This window comes from Symphodus melops, assembly GCF_947650265.1.
Source record: "Symphodus melops genome assembly, chromosome: 21".
NCBI classification, from domain to species: Eukaryota; Metazoa; Chordata; class Actinopteri; order Labriformes; family Labridae; genus Symphodus; species Symphodus melops.
In genome coordinates this window covers 1,882,778-1,898,735 of record NC_136711.1, presented here as the reverse complement: position 1 = coordinate 1,898,735, position 15,958 = coordinate 1,882,778, and the positions used below count along the sequence as shown (strand labels likewise).

At 44.3% G+C, this 15,958-nt stretch overlaps 2 protein-coding genes across 4 annotated transcripts in view; one reads left to right on the top strand and one right to left on the bottom strand.

The window, feature by feature from the left end:
* acbd4 (acyl-CoA binding domain containing 4) overlaps positions 1 to 15,958 on the bottom strand; it is a 179,971-nt gene that overhangs the window by 147,159 nt on the left and 16,854 nt on the right. The gene's annotated exons all lie outside the window — the stretch shown is intronic.
* On the top strand, positions 6,337 to 15,349 carry galk1 (galactokinase 1). 3 transcript variants are annotated; one of them, XR_013777967.1, is made up of 9 exons: positions 6,337 to 6,667; positions 7,762 to 7,951; positions 8,082 to 8,201; positions 8,586 to 8,721; positions 8,818 to 8,999; positions 9,458 to 9,608; positions 9,709 to 9,871; positions 12,107 to 12,624; positions 13,866 to 13,952. XR_013777967.1 is itself a non-coding variant. In XM_079333574.1 (8 exons), the coding sequence occupies exons 1-8, from the start codon at positions 6,503 to 6,505 to the stop codon at positions 12,572 to 12,574; spliced, it is 1,575 nt and encodes a 524-aa protein (XP_079189700.1). In that variant the 5' UTR covers positions 6,337 to 6,502; the 3' UTR covers positions 12,575 to 13,183. The 3 variants fall into 3 exon arrangements, 2 of the variants coding, with proteins under 2 accessions (XP_079189700.1, XP_079189701.1); XM_079333574.1 differs by lacking the exon at positions 13,866 to 13,952 and having other exon boundaries at positions 12,107 to 13,183; XM_079333575.1 differs by lacking the exon at positions 12,107 to 12,624 and having other exon boundaries at positions 6,342 to 6,667; positions 13,866 to 15,349.

Genomic DNA, 15,958 nt, shown 5'->3' with positions numbered 1-15,958 from the left:
AAGAAGCTGGAGTGTGAGATGAAGAGCCTGAGGGAGGAGAAGTCAACGCTGCAGCAGAAGCAGAGACACGCTGAGAGAGAGACAGGAGACATGAGGGACGTCATCAAGAAGATGGAGGAGGACTTTCAGGAGGAGAGGACATCATGGCAGACGAGAATGAGACGGCTCGAGGAATCCAACAGAGAACTGGAAGAAAGCACGAAACGACGTGTGAAAGAAGAAACTTCTCCTGAGGAAAGTCTGCACATTCAGAGAGACGAGACCACTGCTGCACAACTGAGCCAACGTGAAGAAGAGTGGCGGGAGAAAACGAGACAGCTGCAGGAGGAGCTGGAGGAGTACAAGAGAAACATCGACTCTTGTGAGGAATATTTGCGCCTGCAGGACGAGGAGGGGAAAGCCGCGAAAAAACGCTACGTGGAAGCGATCCGACTTCAACATGAGGAGGCTGAAGGGAAACTGAGGGAATGTGACGGAAAGTGGCGGATGATAGTAAGACAGGTGGAGCTCAAGGTTCAAGAACTAACTGAAGAAAAAAGCAGAAGAGAGAAGGAAATCGCCTCTCTTGAGGAGAGTCTGCGCATTCAGAGGGAGGAGAAGGACGCAGCACTTTCTGCAAAGGACGATCACTACCGAGAGGTGATCGTCCAAAAAGAGCAGCACGCTGCCACAGAGCTCAGGGAGTGTGAAGACGAGTGTCAGATCAGAGTGACGCGACTCGAGGAGGAGCTGGAAGAATCCAGGAGCGAACTCGCCGAAGGAAGAAAACAAGCAGAGAGGGAAATGACTTCTTCTGAGGAAGTGTGGGAGCTGACGGCGAGACGTCTGGAGGAGGAAGTCGCTCGATCGAGGAGCGAACTCGATGAAATGGAGCGAGAAATCAACGCTCGTGAAGAAACGTGGCGCCTGCAGAGAGACGAGAACGCTGCGAGGATTTCAGCCATGGAAGATCACTACCGAGAGGTGATCAGAGTTAAAGAGGAAGAGTGGCAAGTGAGAGTGAGACATCTCGAGGAGGAGCTGGAAATATCCAAATGGGAAATTGGTGAAAGCAGAATTCAGGTTTCAAGAGAAATAAAGTCTCTTGAGGAAGTTACGCTGCGGCAGCGAGAGGAGAACGCAGCGACGTTTTCAGCCTTGGAAGATCTCTATCAAAAGTTGATCCGCCTCAGAGAGGAGAACGCCGTCACTAAGCTGCAGGAGTGTGAAGAAAGGTGGCAGATCAAAGTGAAACATCTGGAGGGGACGCTGAAAGAACAGAAAGACCTCATCTCCTCTTTGTTAGAGAGAGCGATCGGAGTCACGGAGGAGCACGAGGACAACCTGATTCTGTTTGGTGAGATCCGATCAGAACTGAGTCAGAACAACGAGAAGTGGGAAATGAAGTGTAGGACGCTGGAGGAGAACTACTTAAAGGAGCTGGCTGAAAACAAGGAGAGCTGCCAGAGAAGACTGAAGGAGATCGAAAGAACCAACGAGCTCGGGAAGATGTTTCTGCAAAGAGAGGAAGAGTGGAGACGGATGTTGGAAGCCAAAGACGTCGAGCTTCAGGGAGTCCTCGGGAGGAAGAGGAAGAGGAAACCATGGTGGAAGAAACACTTCAGATTCAGAAGGAGACAGCGCCACCTGGTGGAGTATACTCCACTTTAGGCGTAGTCCAATAACGACCCCCCTGAAGTTTCTGTATTTAATAAGAGCATAGTCTATATATATTATATTATATATTATCATATTTTTATGTTTTATATTTATATTTTTATATTTATATTTCATATACCTTAATAAATAATTATACATTTATAATTTTTCTGTCCTCAGTGTGTGATACTTCTCTGTATTCAGTGTGGAGTATACTCCACTTCAGGCGTAGTCCAATGAGACAACCCCCCTGAAGTTTCTGTATTTAATAAGAGCATAGTCTTTACACTTATTTTAATTAATTACTTTATTTTACGTTTATTTTTTACATTTATTTAAATGACATTTATTTTAGATGGATTATGTATATATTTAATAGGGTGGTTGCCTGAAAGGCAAACCACACTACTACAATTGTTAATATTATTATTAGTGTGAATGCTTGAAAGCATTCACACTATTGTTTTTGAAGACGACCTCACTGCTAATGTCATGACTTGAAAGATATTTGCTGAGCAGATTTAGAGTTTGTGTTATATTTTACAGTATTTAAGAATCTGATAAATGCACGAAACAATCAAACAGCCTGAGATAATGTTTGGTTTCATTAAAAAGCTGTTAAAGGTTTTTAACTTCATCTGCTGTGCCATTTATGGCAAAAGAATTATCCAGAAGATTTTTTGTAGAATTTGTGCAAAATTTTAGATTTTAGATTTAGTGCCAAAAACCGTGAACAAACCCAGCCATGTTTCCAACAACAAGGTGTTTTTGACCAAACAGTTCTCGGGACCTTTTGAAGAGGAACTGTTCGCTAGAGAGTTCCCTGAGAATACACCGCAGGTCACCTCTTCTCCATCTGCACCGCCATGGTGTCTACTCTGAAGCAGGAGCTAAAAAGGTTCCTCTAAACGGGGGTGTAGGAACTAAAATAGTCCAGAGTTCCTGCGATGCAGAATCACCAAAAAAAGAGGGCCGGTTCCAACAGTTCCAAGAACTATGAGAAAGTTCCTGCGGTCTGAAAACCCCAAATAATGCACTTAAACACATCAGGGACGGTCCCTGTAAGAACTCTGACTATTCATGTTTTAAGGACAAACGTTGTGTTTTAAGTTTTTTATTGTATTGAAGGGAACAGAAACTTTTACTGTGCAGACCCAAAACTGACTGTCAATTATTTATGACTTCTGAATCAGGTTACTGTTTGCTTTTGTGCTGCTAGCTGTACTGTAGTTAACCTGATGTATTTATTGAAGCAGGTAATATATGCACTATGGTAGAATAGAAATGCAATAAAAATATTCTTATAAAAGTGAACGAGCCTCATAGTGAGTTTGTATCTGAATAATTAACTGTAACCTGGGAAACCAGATGTGTAAATCTGCGTCTGATCTGTGAGTTTTTTAAAATTTTTAAAAAATCTATTCATAATTTCTGAGTCAAACAATCAGGACTAGAACGTCAGGAACAACTAGCCAATCACAGCGACTCTAAGAGGGTAACATTTGGGTTGCTTAGCAACAGTCAAATTTAAAATCAGAAATAAACAACTATGTTTGAAACCCATCGCGCCTTTGATCTGTGACATCACAGCGCCCACATGAGGAAGGCTGCTCTGTGCAAGGACAAACACCAAGTGAACCAGGAAATACTTTTATTAACTAATACAACTTGAAGAACACATTTGTGAACAGATGGACCCAAACAAAAGAGAAATGTCGAGTTATGGCTTGTGGCGTTCTCCAGTATTATCCAATGAAGAAATTGTTCAGTCTTATGAAAATGGACAATACATTGCAACGTCTCCCAAACTTCTCCTGGAGATGCTTAATGCAGCTCATCGCTCAGCTCAGGACAAAATCAAGAAGCTCGAGTGTGAGATGAAGAGCCTGAGGGAGGAGAAGTCAACGCTGCAGCAGAAGCAGAGACACGCTGAGAGAGAGACAGGAGACATGAGGGACGTCATCAAGAAGATGGAGGAGGACTTTCAGGAGGAGAGGACATCATGGCAGACGAGAATGAGACGGCTCGAGGAATCCAACAGAGAACTGGAAGAAAGCACGAAACGACGTGTGAAAGAAGAAACTTCTCCTGAGGAAAGTCTGCACATTCAGAGAGACGAGACCACTGCTGCACAACTGAGCCAACGTGAAGAAGAGTGGCGGGAGAAAACGAGACAGCTGCAGGAGGAGCTGGAGGAGTACAAGAGGAACATCGCCTCTTGTGAGGAATATTTGCGCCTGCAGGACGAGGAGGGGAAAGCCGCGAAAAAACGCTACGTGGAAGCGATCCGACTTCAAGATGAGGAGGCTGAAGGGAAACTGAGGGAATGTGACGGAAAGTGGCGGATGATCGTAAGACAGGTGGAGCTCAAGGTTCAAGAACTAACTGAAGAAAAAAGCAGAAGAGAGAAGGAAATCGCCTCTCTCGAGGAGAGTCTGCGCATTCAGAGGGAGGAGAAGGACGCAGCACTTTCTGCAAAGGACGATCACTACCGAGAGGTGATCGTCCAAAAAGAGCAGCACGCTGCCACAGAGCTCAGGGAGTGTGAAGACGAGTGTCAGATCAGAGTGACACGACTCGAGGAGGAGCTGGAAGAATCCAGGAGCGAACTCGCCGAAGGAAGAAAACAAGCAGGGAGGGAAATGACTTCTTCTGAGGAAGTGTGGGAGCTGACGGCGAGACGTCTGGAGGAGGAAGTCGCTCGATCGAGGAGCGAACTCGATGAAATGGAGCGAGAAATCAACACTCGTGAAGAAACGTGGCGCCTGCAGAGAGACGAGAACGCTGCGAGGATTTCAGCCATGGAAGATCACTACCGAGAGGTGATCAGAGTTAAAGAGGAAGAGTGGCAAGTGAGAGTGAGACATCTCGAGGAGGAGCTGGAAATATCCAAATGGGAAATTGGTGAAAGCAGAATTCAGGTTTCAAGAGAAATAAAGTCTCTTGAAGAAGTTACGCTGCGGCAGCGAGAGGAGAACGCAGCGACGTTTTCAGCCTTGGAAGATCTCTATCAAAAGTTGATCCGCCTCAGAGAGGAGAACGCCGTCACTAAGCTGCAGGAGTGTGAAGAAAAGTGGCAGATCAAAGTGAAACATCTGGAGGGGACGTTGAAAGAACAGAAAGACCTCGTCTCCTCTTTGTTAGAGAGAGCGATCGGAGTCACGGAGGAGCACGAGGACAACCTGATTCTGTTTGGTGAGATCCGATCAGAACTGAGTCAGAACAACGAGAAGTGGGAAATGAAGTGTAGGACGCTGGAGGAGAACTACTTAAAGGAGCTGGCTGAAAACAAGGAGAGCTGCCAGAGAAGACTGAAGGAGATGGAAAGAACCAACGAGCTCGGGAAGATGTTTCTGCAAAGAGAGGAAGAGTGGAGACGGATGTTGGAAGCCAAAGACGTCGAGCTTCAGGGAGTCCTCGGGAGGAAGAGGAAGAGGAAACCATGGTGGAAGAAACACTTCAGATTCAGAAGGAGACAGCGCCACGCGGTGGAGTATACTCCACTTTAGGCGTAGTCCAATAACGACCCCCCTAAAGTTTCTGTATTTAATAAGAGCATAGTCTATATATATTATATTATATATTATCATATTTTTATGTTTTATATTTATATTTTTATATTTATATTTCATATACCTTAATAAATAATTATACATTTATAATTTTGCTGTCCTCAGTGTGTCTGTCTATTCAGTGTGCACATTCATAAGAGTCTCAAAGAAAAATCAAATAGGGGGCGGCAGTAGTTCAGGGACTTGGATTTTGATCCGGAGGGTCGCTGGTTCAAGTCCCGATGGGGACCAGCGGGGGCAGCCGCCGCACTCTGACATCTGTCCATCAATGCATGTCCACAGGTCCTGCGTCTGCATGTGTGTGATTCAGGTGTGTGTGTGTGTGTGTGTGTGTGTGTGTGTGTGTGTGTGTGAGAAGCATGTCTCTACAATAACAGAGTGAGAACCACAACTTCCCCTCCGGGAAACTATATAAAATAAAATCAATATCAGAGCAGTTGTTGTCCCTTTAAGAAGACCTTCTTTATGTCCTTCACTCGACTGAGAGCTGAACTTACAGATCAAAGATTTGACCTGTTAAAGTACCTTACCTTCGCTCACCATGATATATATATATATAATGAATACCGTCTGTGTGTCTGGTTTTGCTGCAGCATCTCTAGTCTGCAGGTTGTCTTCTACACACCACAGTCTCACTCTGATGTGACTGTAGTCTCAGGTTGTCTCAGGTGGTCTCAGGTGGTCTCAGGTGGTCTCAGGTAGTCTCAGGTGGTCTCAGGTGGTCTCAGGTAGTCTCAGGTAAATGCTGATATTCACCGCACACGTCAGCACCTTCATCTTTAACTTTCACTTTTTCCTTACAGCCCCCACAGTGCCTTCAAGTAGCTCCGCTGTCTTTGACTAACAGACTAACACAGGTTCAAGTTGTGTTTAAACAAAGCAGCCACCAGGTGTCGCTATGATGCTGCTTTTACCCACTAATGACTGTAAATGAAGACGCCTTCACTGCCTCTGAAATAAACCACAGGATGAAGAACTGGGGAGTTTGGACTAAAGTTTGGAGTAAAAACCAGGACGTATTACAACAGATGAAACAACACAGTCAAAACAATCTAGATGCATCAACAAACAAAACTTAGTCCCCCCAAAAAGTCAAACAAATTAAATTGGCAAACTGTAACATCACGTGACGCTTCCCAGCCAATCAGAATCCCTCCTCAAAACTCTGGCCCGACGAACAGGAAGTAAACAAGCACCTGACTTTTCATAAGATACTTCTAACTTGATGACAGCCAGCTAACATCCTGTTGAGTTTGCTGCATGTTTCCTTCATCCTGTCATCCTGCTGTAAGATGTCCAGCTCGTTTCCAGCTGCAGCGGCGCTCGGAGAGGAGGCTCGCCGGCTTTATGTGCAGATGTTCGGGGGAGATTCTCCTCAGGTGTCGGTGTGCGCTCCTGGAAGAGTCAACCTGATAGGGGAACACACCGACTACAACCAAGGATTTGTGCTTCCTATGGTAACTCCTCAAGACAGACACATGAAGTTTAAAAATAGTTTTTTAAAGCAGCTGCTTTTCTGTTTGGCATGCAGGGATAAGAAGAGGTCATTCCCAATGTTTGAATGAGATGAGATTCAACTTTATTGTCATTACACATATACAAGTATAGTGTAACGAAATGAGGTTTGGCATCTCACCAGAAGTGCAAATAAGCAGAAAGTGCAAGAGTTCATTCTATGTACAGTGATTACAAAATATACAGATGTGGTTAAAGAAAAAGTGAATTATTAGGTATATATGGCTGGATGGATTATTGGGATGCTACAAACAAAAATAAATGCTATAAATATAAATAAATGCTATAAATATAAGTGTATTCGGAGTATTAAATATACAGATTAAGGTGCAGAGAAAATGATTATACTAGTGTACAGATAATATACAGAATATGTACATATTATACAGATCGATAATTTACTGCGGTGATATGAACATACTATAATACAATGATGTGTGTGTGACCAGGAGGAGTGGTGGGGGGATGATGGATGTGCAGGGGAAGGGGGGGGGGGGGGTCAGGAGGGGGCAGAGTTCGATCTATATACCAATAATAATATCCTTATTTATTTAGCACATTTAAAAACTGTTTACAAAGTGCTTTACAGATAACAATGAAAAATATATCATGATACCGATATTTGTTTCATGACTTCTTTCTAAGACTCCCACTATACACACACAAGTCCGAGTTTGTTCAACAGGTGACTTCATCTGACAAATTAAAAATCTTTTTAAATTGATTGATTGGACAATGAAACATCGACCACTGATGGCTGATATCTAACATCTGCAGATATTGATGCTGAACTGATAAACAGTCACCCTCCTCACAGAAGGTGCAGAAATCCAACTATTAAAAGAAATTAGACAGTTTTGTTTTCTTGCATTAGAATATTTATTATTTCTGTTTAGTGGATATGTCAACTTTAACCGAACAAACAAACACTGTCGTGTCCCATCACAGTGCTGAGCATCTCGCAGTTTTCTTCTGTGACCATAAAGGATAAATAAACATCCTTGTGAAATGTCTCTGTGTTTCATGAATCATGCAGGCACTTCCCTTGGTGACTGTGGTGGTCGGGAGTCGAACCTCTGGCCAGGATGTTACTATAGCAACAGCGACTGGGGATGCTGACGAGCCTCACAGAGTGAATTTCAGCCTGCCGAGTGATGGAGCGCCGCTGTCTCCAGGGTCACCCAGCTGGGCCAACTATGTGAAGGGGGTCATACAACATTATAGAGGTACAATGTTTATTATTATTTTAATCAATAACGGTATGTCTGCTAACAAACATGACGGGGGAGTACCCGACCTGTTCACTTATTCAAACACCATGATATATGTCCTTCTCTGTGTGGCGTGCTGCTGCAGCGTCTCCTCTCCCAGGATTCAGGGCAGTGATAGCCAGCAGCGTCCCGCTGGGAGGAGGTCTGTCCAGCTCCGCTTCTCTGGAGGTCGCCTTCTACACGTTCCTGCAGCAACTCAAGCCAGGTCAGAGACCTTCGACAGTCACACGTCATGTGACGGACACGTCAGCACAGCACGCTGATATCGCTCAAGAGTAGTTAAAACAGCGCCACTCTTTTTGACTCGGATTATTATTCTATGTGTCAGACAGAAAGGAAGCCATACATCGTCTTGTAAGGATTTTTTTACTTTTTTATTTATGTTTACATTCTGCTGGATCCATAGACTGTAAATATTAATGGGCGAAGCCTGAGTGACGTCAGCCATCTGTACCTGCAGGGGGCGCTGGAGGCTTTCCCTTTTCCCTTACTTGAACAATATTTCACAGGTTGAGTTATTTGCTATTATTTGTTATTAGTTGATCTTCAGTTTTTATATGGTGGTGGATCTGCGTGTTGGTCTCTACAGATGATGGAGACAAGATATCCAAAGCTCTGGCCTGTCAGCAGGCAGAACACACTCACGCCGGTGTACCGTGTGGCATCATGGACCAGTTTGTGTCTGTTCTGGGCAGAGAGGGTCACGCTCTGCTCATCGACTGCAGGTAATCAAATCAACCAATGGGAGACGTTTTGAAGATTCTTCTCCACTGCCGTGTTTTAATTTCAGTCGTGTTTGTTTCCCCCCTCGTCTGGCTCAGGTCTCTGGAGGCCACCGCCGTCCCCCTGACGGATCCCGGCCTGGTCATCCTCATCACCAACTCGAATGTGAAGCACTCTCTGAGCGGCAGCGAGTACCCGGTGAGACGCAGACAGTGTGAGGAGGCCGCCTCCATCCTGGGGAAGGAGAGTCTCAGAGATGCTACCATGAAAAACCTGGAGGGTGTGAAGACGTTTCATTTTCTTCTGTTGTTGTTCCGTGCCTCGGCTCGAACCCGAGTCCTTCCCCACATGTCCAGTCATATGATGAACCACTAACACTGGTTTAGTGGTTCTGTAGAATAGGTGTTAAGTACAGTCTGTAACAAGACATGATTAGCTTAGCTTTAGCATCAAGCTTGGACAGAAGGGGAGACAGTGTTTCACTCTTTTCGAGGCCAGCACATTTTTTTTCTGATCTTCTGCTAAATGGGAGCAATTAACATTTACACCTCAAAAAGAAGCAGATTGACCAGGAGTCCTGCACACTGGTGGTTATTTCGTCTGGTAGAAAAAAGTTTAACTGAAGGTAAAAATGCTGCTGTGACTTTATAGATGCTTCAGAAGTCCAGCATGGCAGACAAAGCAGCAGCGTTGCTAAAGTGTTTTTCCTTTAAGGTTATTAAGGTCCTCTGGTTTCAGATGCAAAAGACCGATTGGATGAGGTGACGTATCGCAGAGCTCGCCATGTGATCGAAGAGATCGAGAGAACGGTCCAGGCCGCGGACGCTCTGAAGAGAGGATGCTACAAAGAGTTTGGCAGGTTGATGGTGGAGAGCCACGACTCCCTGAGGTACGCTTACAGCATCACATGTGTGTGTTTGAGTCAGCGCTCAGGAGGGGGCGAGGCAGACGTAACCTGATGTCCCCCCCCCCCCCCCCCCCCGTCACAGAGACCTGTACGAGGTGAGCTGCAGCGAGCTGGACCAGCTGGTGTCTGCAGCCATGGAGGTGGAGGGCGTGTTTGGAAGCAGGATGACGGGTGGAGGATTCGGGGGGTGCACTGTGACGCTGCTGCAGGCACACGCCATCGACAGGATGATTCTCCACATACAGGTTAAAACACACACACACACACACACACACACACACACACACACACACACATTATATTGTACTGTAAAAATGGGGATTACCTGTTAGTGTGTCCACAGAGACGATGGTTAGCATGTCAGGTGGAGACTTAAAGGAGCGTCACTATTCTGACCTGTAAACTCACATGGTCCAGAACTTAATGAAGTCTGAATGAAGACAGAACATTTGATAATTTCCTCTTCAGATATCGCTCACTCTGCAGTCGGGAGGTTTTGTTCTCACTTTTTGTATCTAAGCCTTTTTTTTCTCACATGATGCGTCAAGAAGTCCGTTGAGCTTTTTGTTCGTCGGGACTTTGAACTTTTCCTTTTTTTTTCCCGGTTCTGTTTTGTGGGGAAACTTTTCTTTGTGAACAGAAATTGAAATGAAAACTGTCTGAGGAGATTGTTGGTTTGTTCACAGCGGACAAAAAGCACTTTTCAGTGTTCTGGCTGTCACTTTAAGGGGGCATTTCAGACAAATTACACAGTCCCCGGTGTCTTGCTCAGACCGCTCCAGTGTGTGTGTGTGCGTGTGTGTGTGTGTGTGTGTGTCGGGGGTATGAGCTGAGAATAATAGCGAGCTTCGTAGCGACGGAGCCAGAAGTGTCCTGATATTAGCATGCTGGTCGGGTCAGTGTGGTCCTGCTGCCTTTCTGCTTCCACACAGTCAGACTTCAGGCCTTGCTGTTGGCTGGCACCGAACTGAACCCTGCAGGAGACACAGCAACAAAAAGTAATCAACAGAAAGTCTGAGGAAATGCCATGCATTCATAAAAGCAACAATTAGAAGGAAGAAATCAGCTCAACATTTAGTTTGTTGTAAATCTTCGGCTCTGGATACAGACTTGGCAGATTTCCTCACATCTCTTCGTCTTTGGCGGTATCCTGGTTACCACAGTGGCTCGCAGACTGTCAAAGGGAAAAAGTCTTTCTCACTAACAAAAGAGACACTTGAACCGTCCACATCCCTCGGTCCTCGGCATTCCTGACCGGAGCAGAAGGATCCTTGTTCTCACAACAACAACAACAACAACAACAGCAGCAGCAGCAGAGGATCAGAAATATCACCTTCAAGATGCTGAATCTCAACTCACGGGACGACAACAGGAACTCTCTGCAGGACCCCGTGTCTCTGAACGTCGGTGGAGACGTTTACACCACGACTCTGGGCACCCTGACTCAGTGTCGGGACTCGATGTTAGGAGCCATGTTCACCGGACAAATCCCCGTGCTGAGAGACAGCAGAGGGAATGTTTTCATCGACCGCGACGGGAAAGTCTTCAGGTACATCCTGAACTACCTGCGCTCCAGCTCTCTGGACCTGCCCGATGACTTTTCAGAGCTGTCGCTGCTCCGGAGAGAAGCGGATTTCTTCCAGATCCGCCCCCTGTTGGAGGAGATAAACCAGTACGAGGCCAAACTGCCTCTGAGCCTCCGAGGAGGGCCGCTGGGAGCCATGATCATGGTGAAGCTTGACTCCAAGGTGCGTGTCTAAAAGTCAAACTGTGAATATCACAAATTAGCTTCATGGATCGGCGACTCACAGCACATGGCTTTATGTTTATTTTTGTGAAATTAGAAAGTGTGCAAAAGTTTTCTTGCAGTTTTTGCCAGATTCATTCCTCTCCTGCACTCCTGCCTTATGAAAATATGTTTTATATAAATATATATATATATATGTTTTTTTTTTAATACTCTCATTCATTAAAACAAGAAATCGTATTGTTTTCAAACACGTGGTAAATATTGGAGATTCTGACAACCTCAATAACTGCATTTGAAATTATTTTCAATCCAGCACTTTTTTTTTCTCCTAATTTCTTGAAATCGGATGTTTAACTGGACTCGTCAAATGTTCTGAGATACCGTATTTTATAAATTAGACAAAAACACTCGCTCTAACCAGAGAGATTTTTTTATATTTGTCAGACCTGGAAATATGTAAAAAAAAAAAAAAAAAAAAAAAAAAGAGCCAATGTGTAAGATATTGATTTATCCTTTTTGCCTTCTTAGAATTCGATGTATTAATCTCAGAAGAATAGTTTAGCTCTATGTTTTGTTTCAAAGCGGCTTTCACTCGACCGTTTGATGTTTCCTGTATAAACTGTCCACAACAATAGGAGCCTCTATTTGCAGAGACTCATTAAAAACAGGTTCTGTGCTTGTGTACACTGTTCAGAGTGTGGAGTCAGCATGTTCTGCCTTCTCCCTGCAGGTCCAAGTTCTCCACTTTAACTTACGTCATGGACCAGAAAACTACGAGCTCCGCACGTGCTCGGTGCGAGCCTTCACAGTGGACCTCTTTTGCACGTGGACGGCGTTCCTGGCTCTGCTGTGTGAGCACTTCTCCTACAGAACGTCTCAGGGTCTCACAAGCCCCCGTCCGCGCAACCCGAGACCGAACCGGCTCAAACTGGAGTGGGTGCCGAGACCCGAAGACCTCCCGCAGGAACAGTACGACAAGCAGCGCTACCGGGGGCTTACTGTCTCCAACCCCGCCGAGGTCAACCAGTCTGATGACATCATCAACAGGCACTGGAGCCCGTGCGAGATCACCGACATGCAGGGCTTTGTGGAGGAGCTGCTGAAGGTGTCTCTGGCTGAAGGATTCAAGATTGACCTGGTGACTCCGGATCCAGCTGAAGTTCTTTCCTGCACCTCACTCCGGCTGGTCAAGTGCTGAACTCTGCACCTTTTCAAACATGCACTCCTGAAACACCTTACTGTTTATATGTAAGAGGTCACTTTGTCTGAGACGAGTCTGAATACTTCTGCTCTGTTGATTTATTTTTTCTTTTTGGTGAATGTTTATGTCCATGTGAAAATGCACAACAGTTACAGCAGTTTATTTACATGGGAAGTGGGAAGAAGATCCCTTTTTTTAAATTAAAAAACTGTCTTTGGAGCAGCCAGGCAGGGGTTAATTTCTTCCAGATTTTTTTCTCACAGGAAATTCAGACCTTCTCTATTAGAAAGCAGTTCATGTCCCCGTGTGAACTCAGACCAAACTTTAGATAATTAAGCAGCAAGTTAACAAATCGATCCATGATTCAGACCAGAGCAAACGAACTAGAGGGGCCCCACATTTTAGTCAGCAGGGTTGGGAACCGGAGGGTCGCTCAGTGCGGACCAAGTTACAGAAGTTGTTCTGATAGCTTGACAGGTGTCGGGGCACTTCCAGAGTACAGCCCAGGTGCCCTTGAGCAAGGCCTCCTAACTCCCAACTGCTACCCCCTGCATATCAAAGCAGCCCCACTCTCTCCACTGATGCATGTCCACAGGTCATGTTTCCAGGCCTCCTTCATAGTCTGAGTTTCTACTGTACGCTTTAACACTTTCAAATGTTGACTTTAACTCTTTAACTTATCGGAGACACGTGAAGGTATTTTTAACCGACTGACTTTTTATTTAGACTTTAGACTATTTTTATTTTGTTGAGTTTTTGCTGGATTATTTATCACTTGTGAGTCAAGACTCGTATTTTTCCACAGACTAAATAAAATCTTCACATTCACATTTTTTTTTTGTACTGCATGATTAATGGAACTGACCATATTATTTCCTCGTGTCTCTGTGTGTGTGTGTGTGTGTGTGTGTGGGGGGGGGGGGGGGGGGGGGGGGGGGGGGGTCTGTATCCGTTTCCTCTTTGACTGACTTTCAGGGGGATGAGTTATGGACCGAGTGTGTAATTTTAGTGGAGAGGAAGCTGTAGTAAAGGAAGTTTGGAAGGGGAAAAGAAGTGTCTCAGCACGAAGAGGAAAGGTGTTCAGTTCCACAAACACTCCCGCCACTTCTTTCCTCTTGCTCCCTTTTTGACCTTCCTTCTCTTTACGGCTTTAAGGATACGATGCGGTCACATCACAACGTTTGTTCTTACACAGATCTAGTACCTCTCATGTTTCATTTCATCAAAGATGTAATTTTCTATCAGTTTTACTCACATTTTTTTTGTTTGCTTATTTTGTCATCAACAGGAGCGGTACAGAGGAACCCCGACTTTCTATGTGACCACTCCTTCAGAGGGAGCTCGAGTTCTCAGTCTGTCCTGATCTTTGTCTGCTGCTCTTTAAGCACAACAGGTTTCATTCCTTTTGAAAGGCTTTTGTATCAAATGTGTTCGTCACTACTAAAATCAAATCATGTTATGCAGATTGAAGCTGATTGAAAAGCATTTTTAATATGAGGAAAATTCCTTCACTGTAACACCTGCACAACTTGTAGCAACTGCTTGTAAAATTGCGATGTAGATGGGAGATAGAGGCCAAATTTCATGTAATTTCCATGTGACTTCCATTGAATATATCATGTTTCTGTAGAAAAACGTGAAACCTTTTATATGATTTTCAAGGTGTTGGACAACATAGCTTAAAGGATCTAAGTAAAGAGAATTTAACCTTCAGTGGTTTAGTGAAGGTTAAAGGTCGAGTCAGTAGCACTTTTTTGTTGCAGCTTGTAAATAACATTTAAACTGGGCCCGTCCTCCCGGGCTCATGGCCCCCATAAGTGTATGTTTACTGCTAGTACCCACAATGCAAGCTGCTGCACCTGAGAGGTGTAGTCTGATCTCGAGACAACTTTTTGAAGGTCTCGGTCTCATCTCGGAATCTAAAGCATTTTTCACTGTCTTGTCTCGGTCTCAGATCTTGTCTCGATCTCAGATTGGCAGATTCCCAATTCCAAATAAATATCTTTCATGACCACCACTGATGGGCTTTTTTCCCAAAGGGAAAATAAAAAGGGAAACGCATCTTTCTAAATTTCCAAAGAACTTGAAATCATTCATTACTAGATTTCTATCCCCCGGTTACAGCTGCAACCTTCCCGGTGTTTCAGTGTCGGTGAATGACTCGCCTGCTGCACACAAGACACACAAAGGTTTTTCTGAGATATTTTTTTATCTTAACTCGGTCTCCCCTGAATTGGTCTTGTTCTTCTTCTTGGTCTCGACTTGGTCTCGATCCCTAAATGTCTTGAGCGGTATTACTTTAGTAAAAATCTATATTTTTATTTTGAAGGTAACAGCTACTGACTCTATCTTTAATAACATTTTGTTCTCCAGACTCCTTCTGCAAAAAATGTGATTTTATGACACAGAGCACTTGCGTTGCTTTGCTCTTGGTGCTTGATTAGTTATTTTGTGTGTATGTGTGACTTTTGTGTTTGAAATGATTCATTTGGATCCAACACAATAGTTGTTTGAGAAACAATCACACCTGTAAAACTTGCTGATCCAGGCAGCAGTAGACGAGCGACTCCCATGCACTTCTCTTCTCTCTTCAAGTTTAATTATACTGGAAGTCTTATAATCACGTTAAAACGGTTAACCTGCTACTGTTTGTAATTAAGTAATGAAGATTTAAAACTTTGTTTTTTTGGGTATACAGAAGATGTCAAGTTGTGCTTTTCCTTTTGTATCTTTACTGTCAGATTTTAAAAAATAAAATTAAAATGAAATTAGCATTGTTAAGTATTGTTAAGTATTTGCCTGCTCCACTTTTCGGAAAATGTGTGCTCAAACAGCTGTTTGGAGATGTTCCCTTCATGACATCACAAAGGGCAGTAGCCCCTCCCCCAGGTGGGTGACACTCCCACAGCTAGGTGTTTGTTCTGCCCTCTGAGTCTGCCTTCTCACCGTAAACAATGGAGCGAGAAAGCCCGAGCCACCCCAGAGAGGGGCGTAGTCAGACACAGCTCGTTTACATATTTAAAGCTACAGACTTCTGACTATTCACTACTACTTTTACAACATGGCAGAGAGTGCCATGTGAAGTGACCATCAGAAGTAACTAATTGGATTCATATACATTCATACACCTGGTGAAACAGCGGGAGCAATTCGGAGTAGAGTGTCTTGCTCAAGGGCACATGTGACATGTTGCGGCAGGAGCCAGGGATGGAACCCTCAACCGTCCGGTTGAGAGACGACTGACCGCCAAATCTGATCAACAAGGTTACAAACGTAAGCAACTCATTATTTCAACAGGTAAACATTTGAATTGTGTCAAACAGCGTTTCCTTGATGAATACTTTGAGTCTGTGTTTTATTTTTAAAGGGACCAATTAAAAA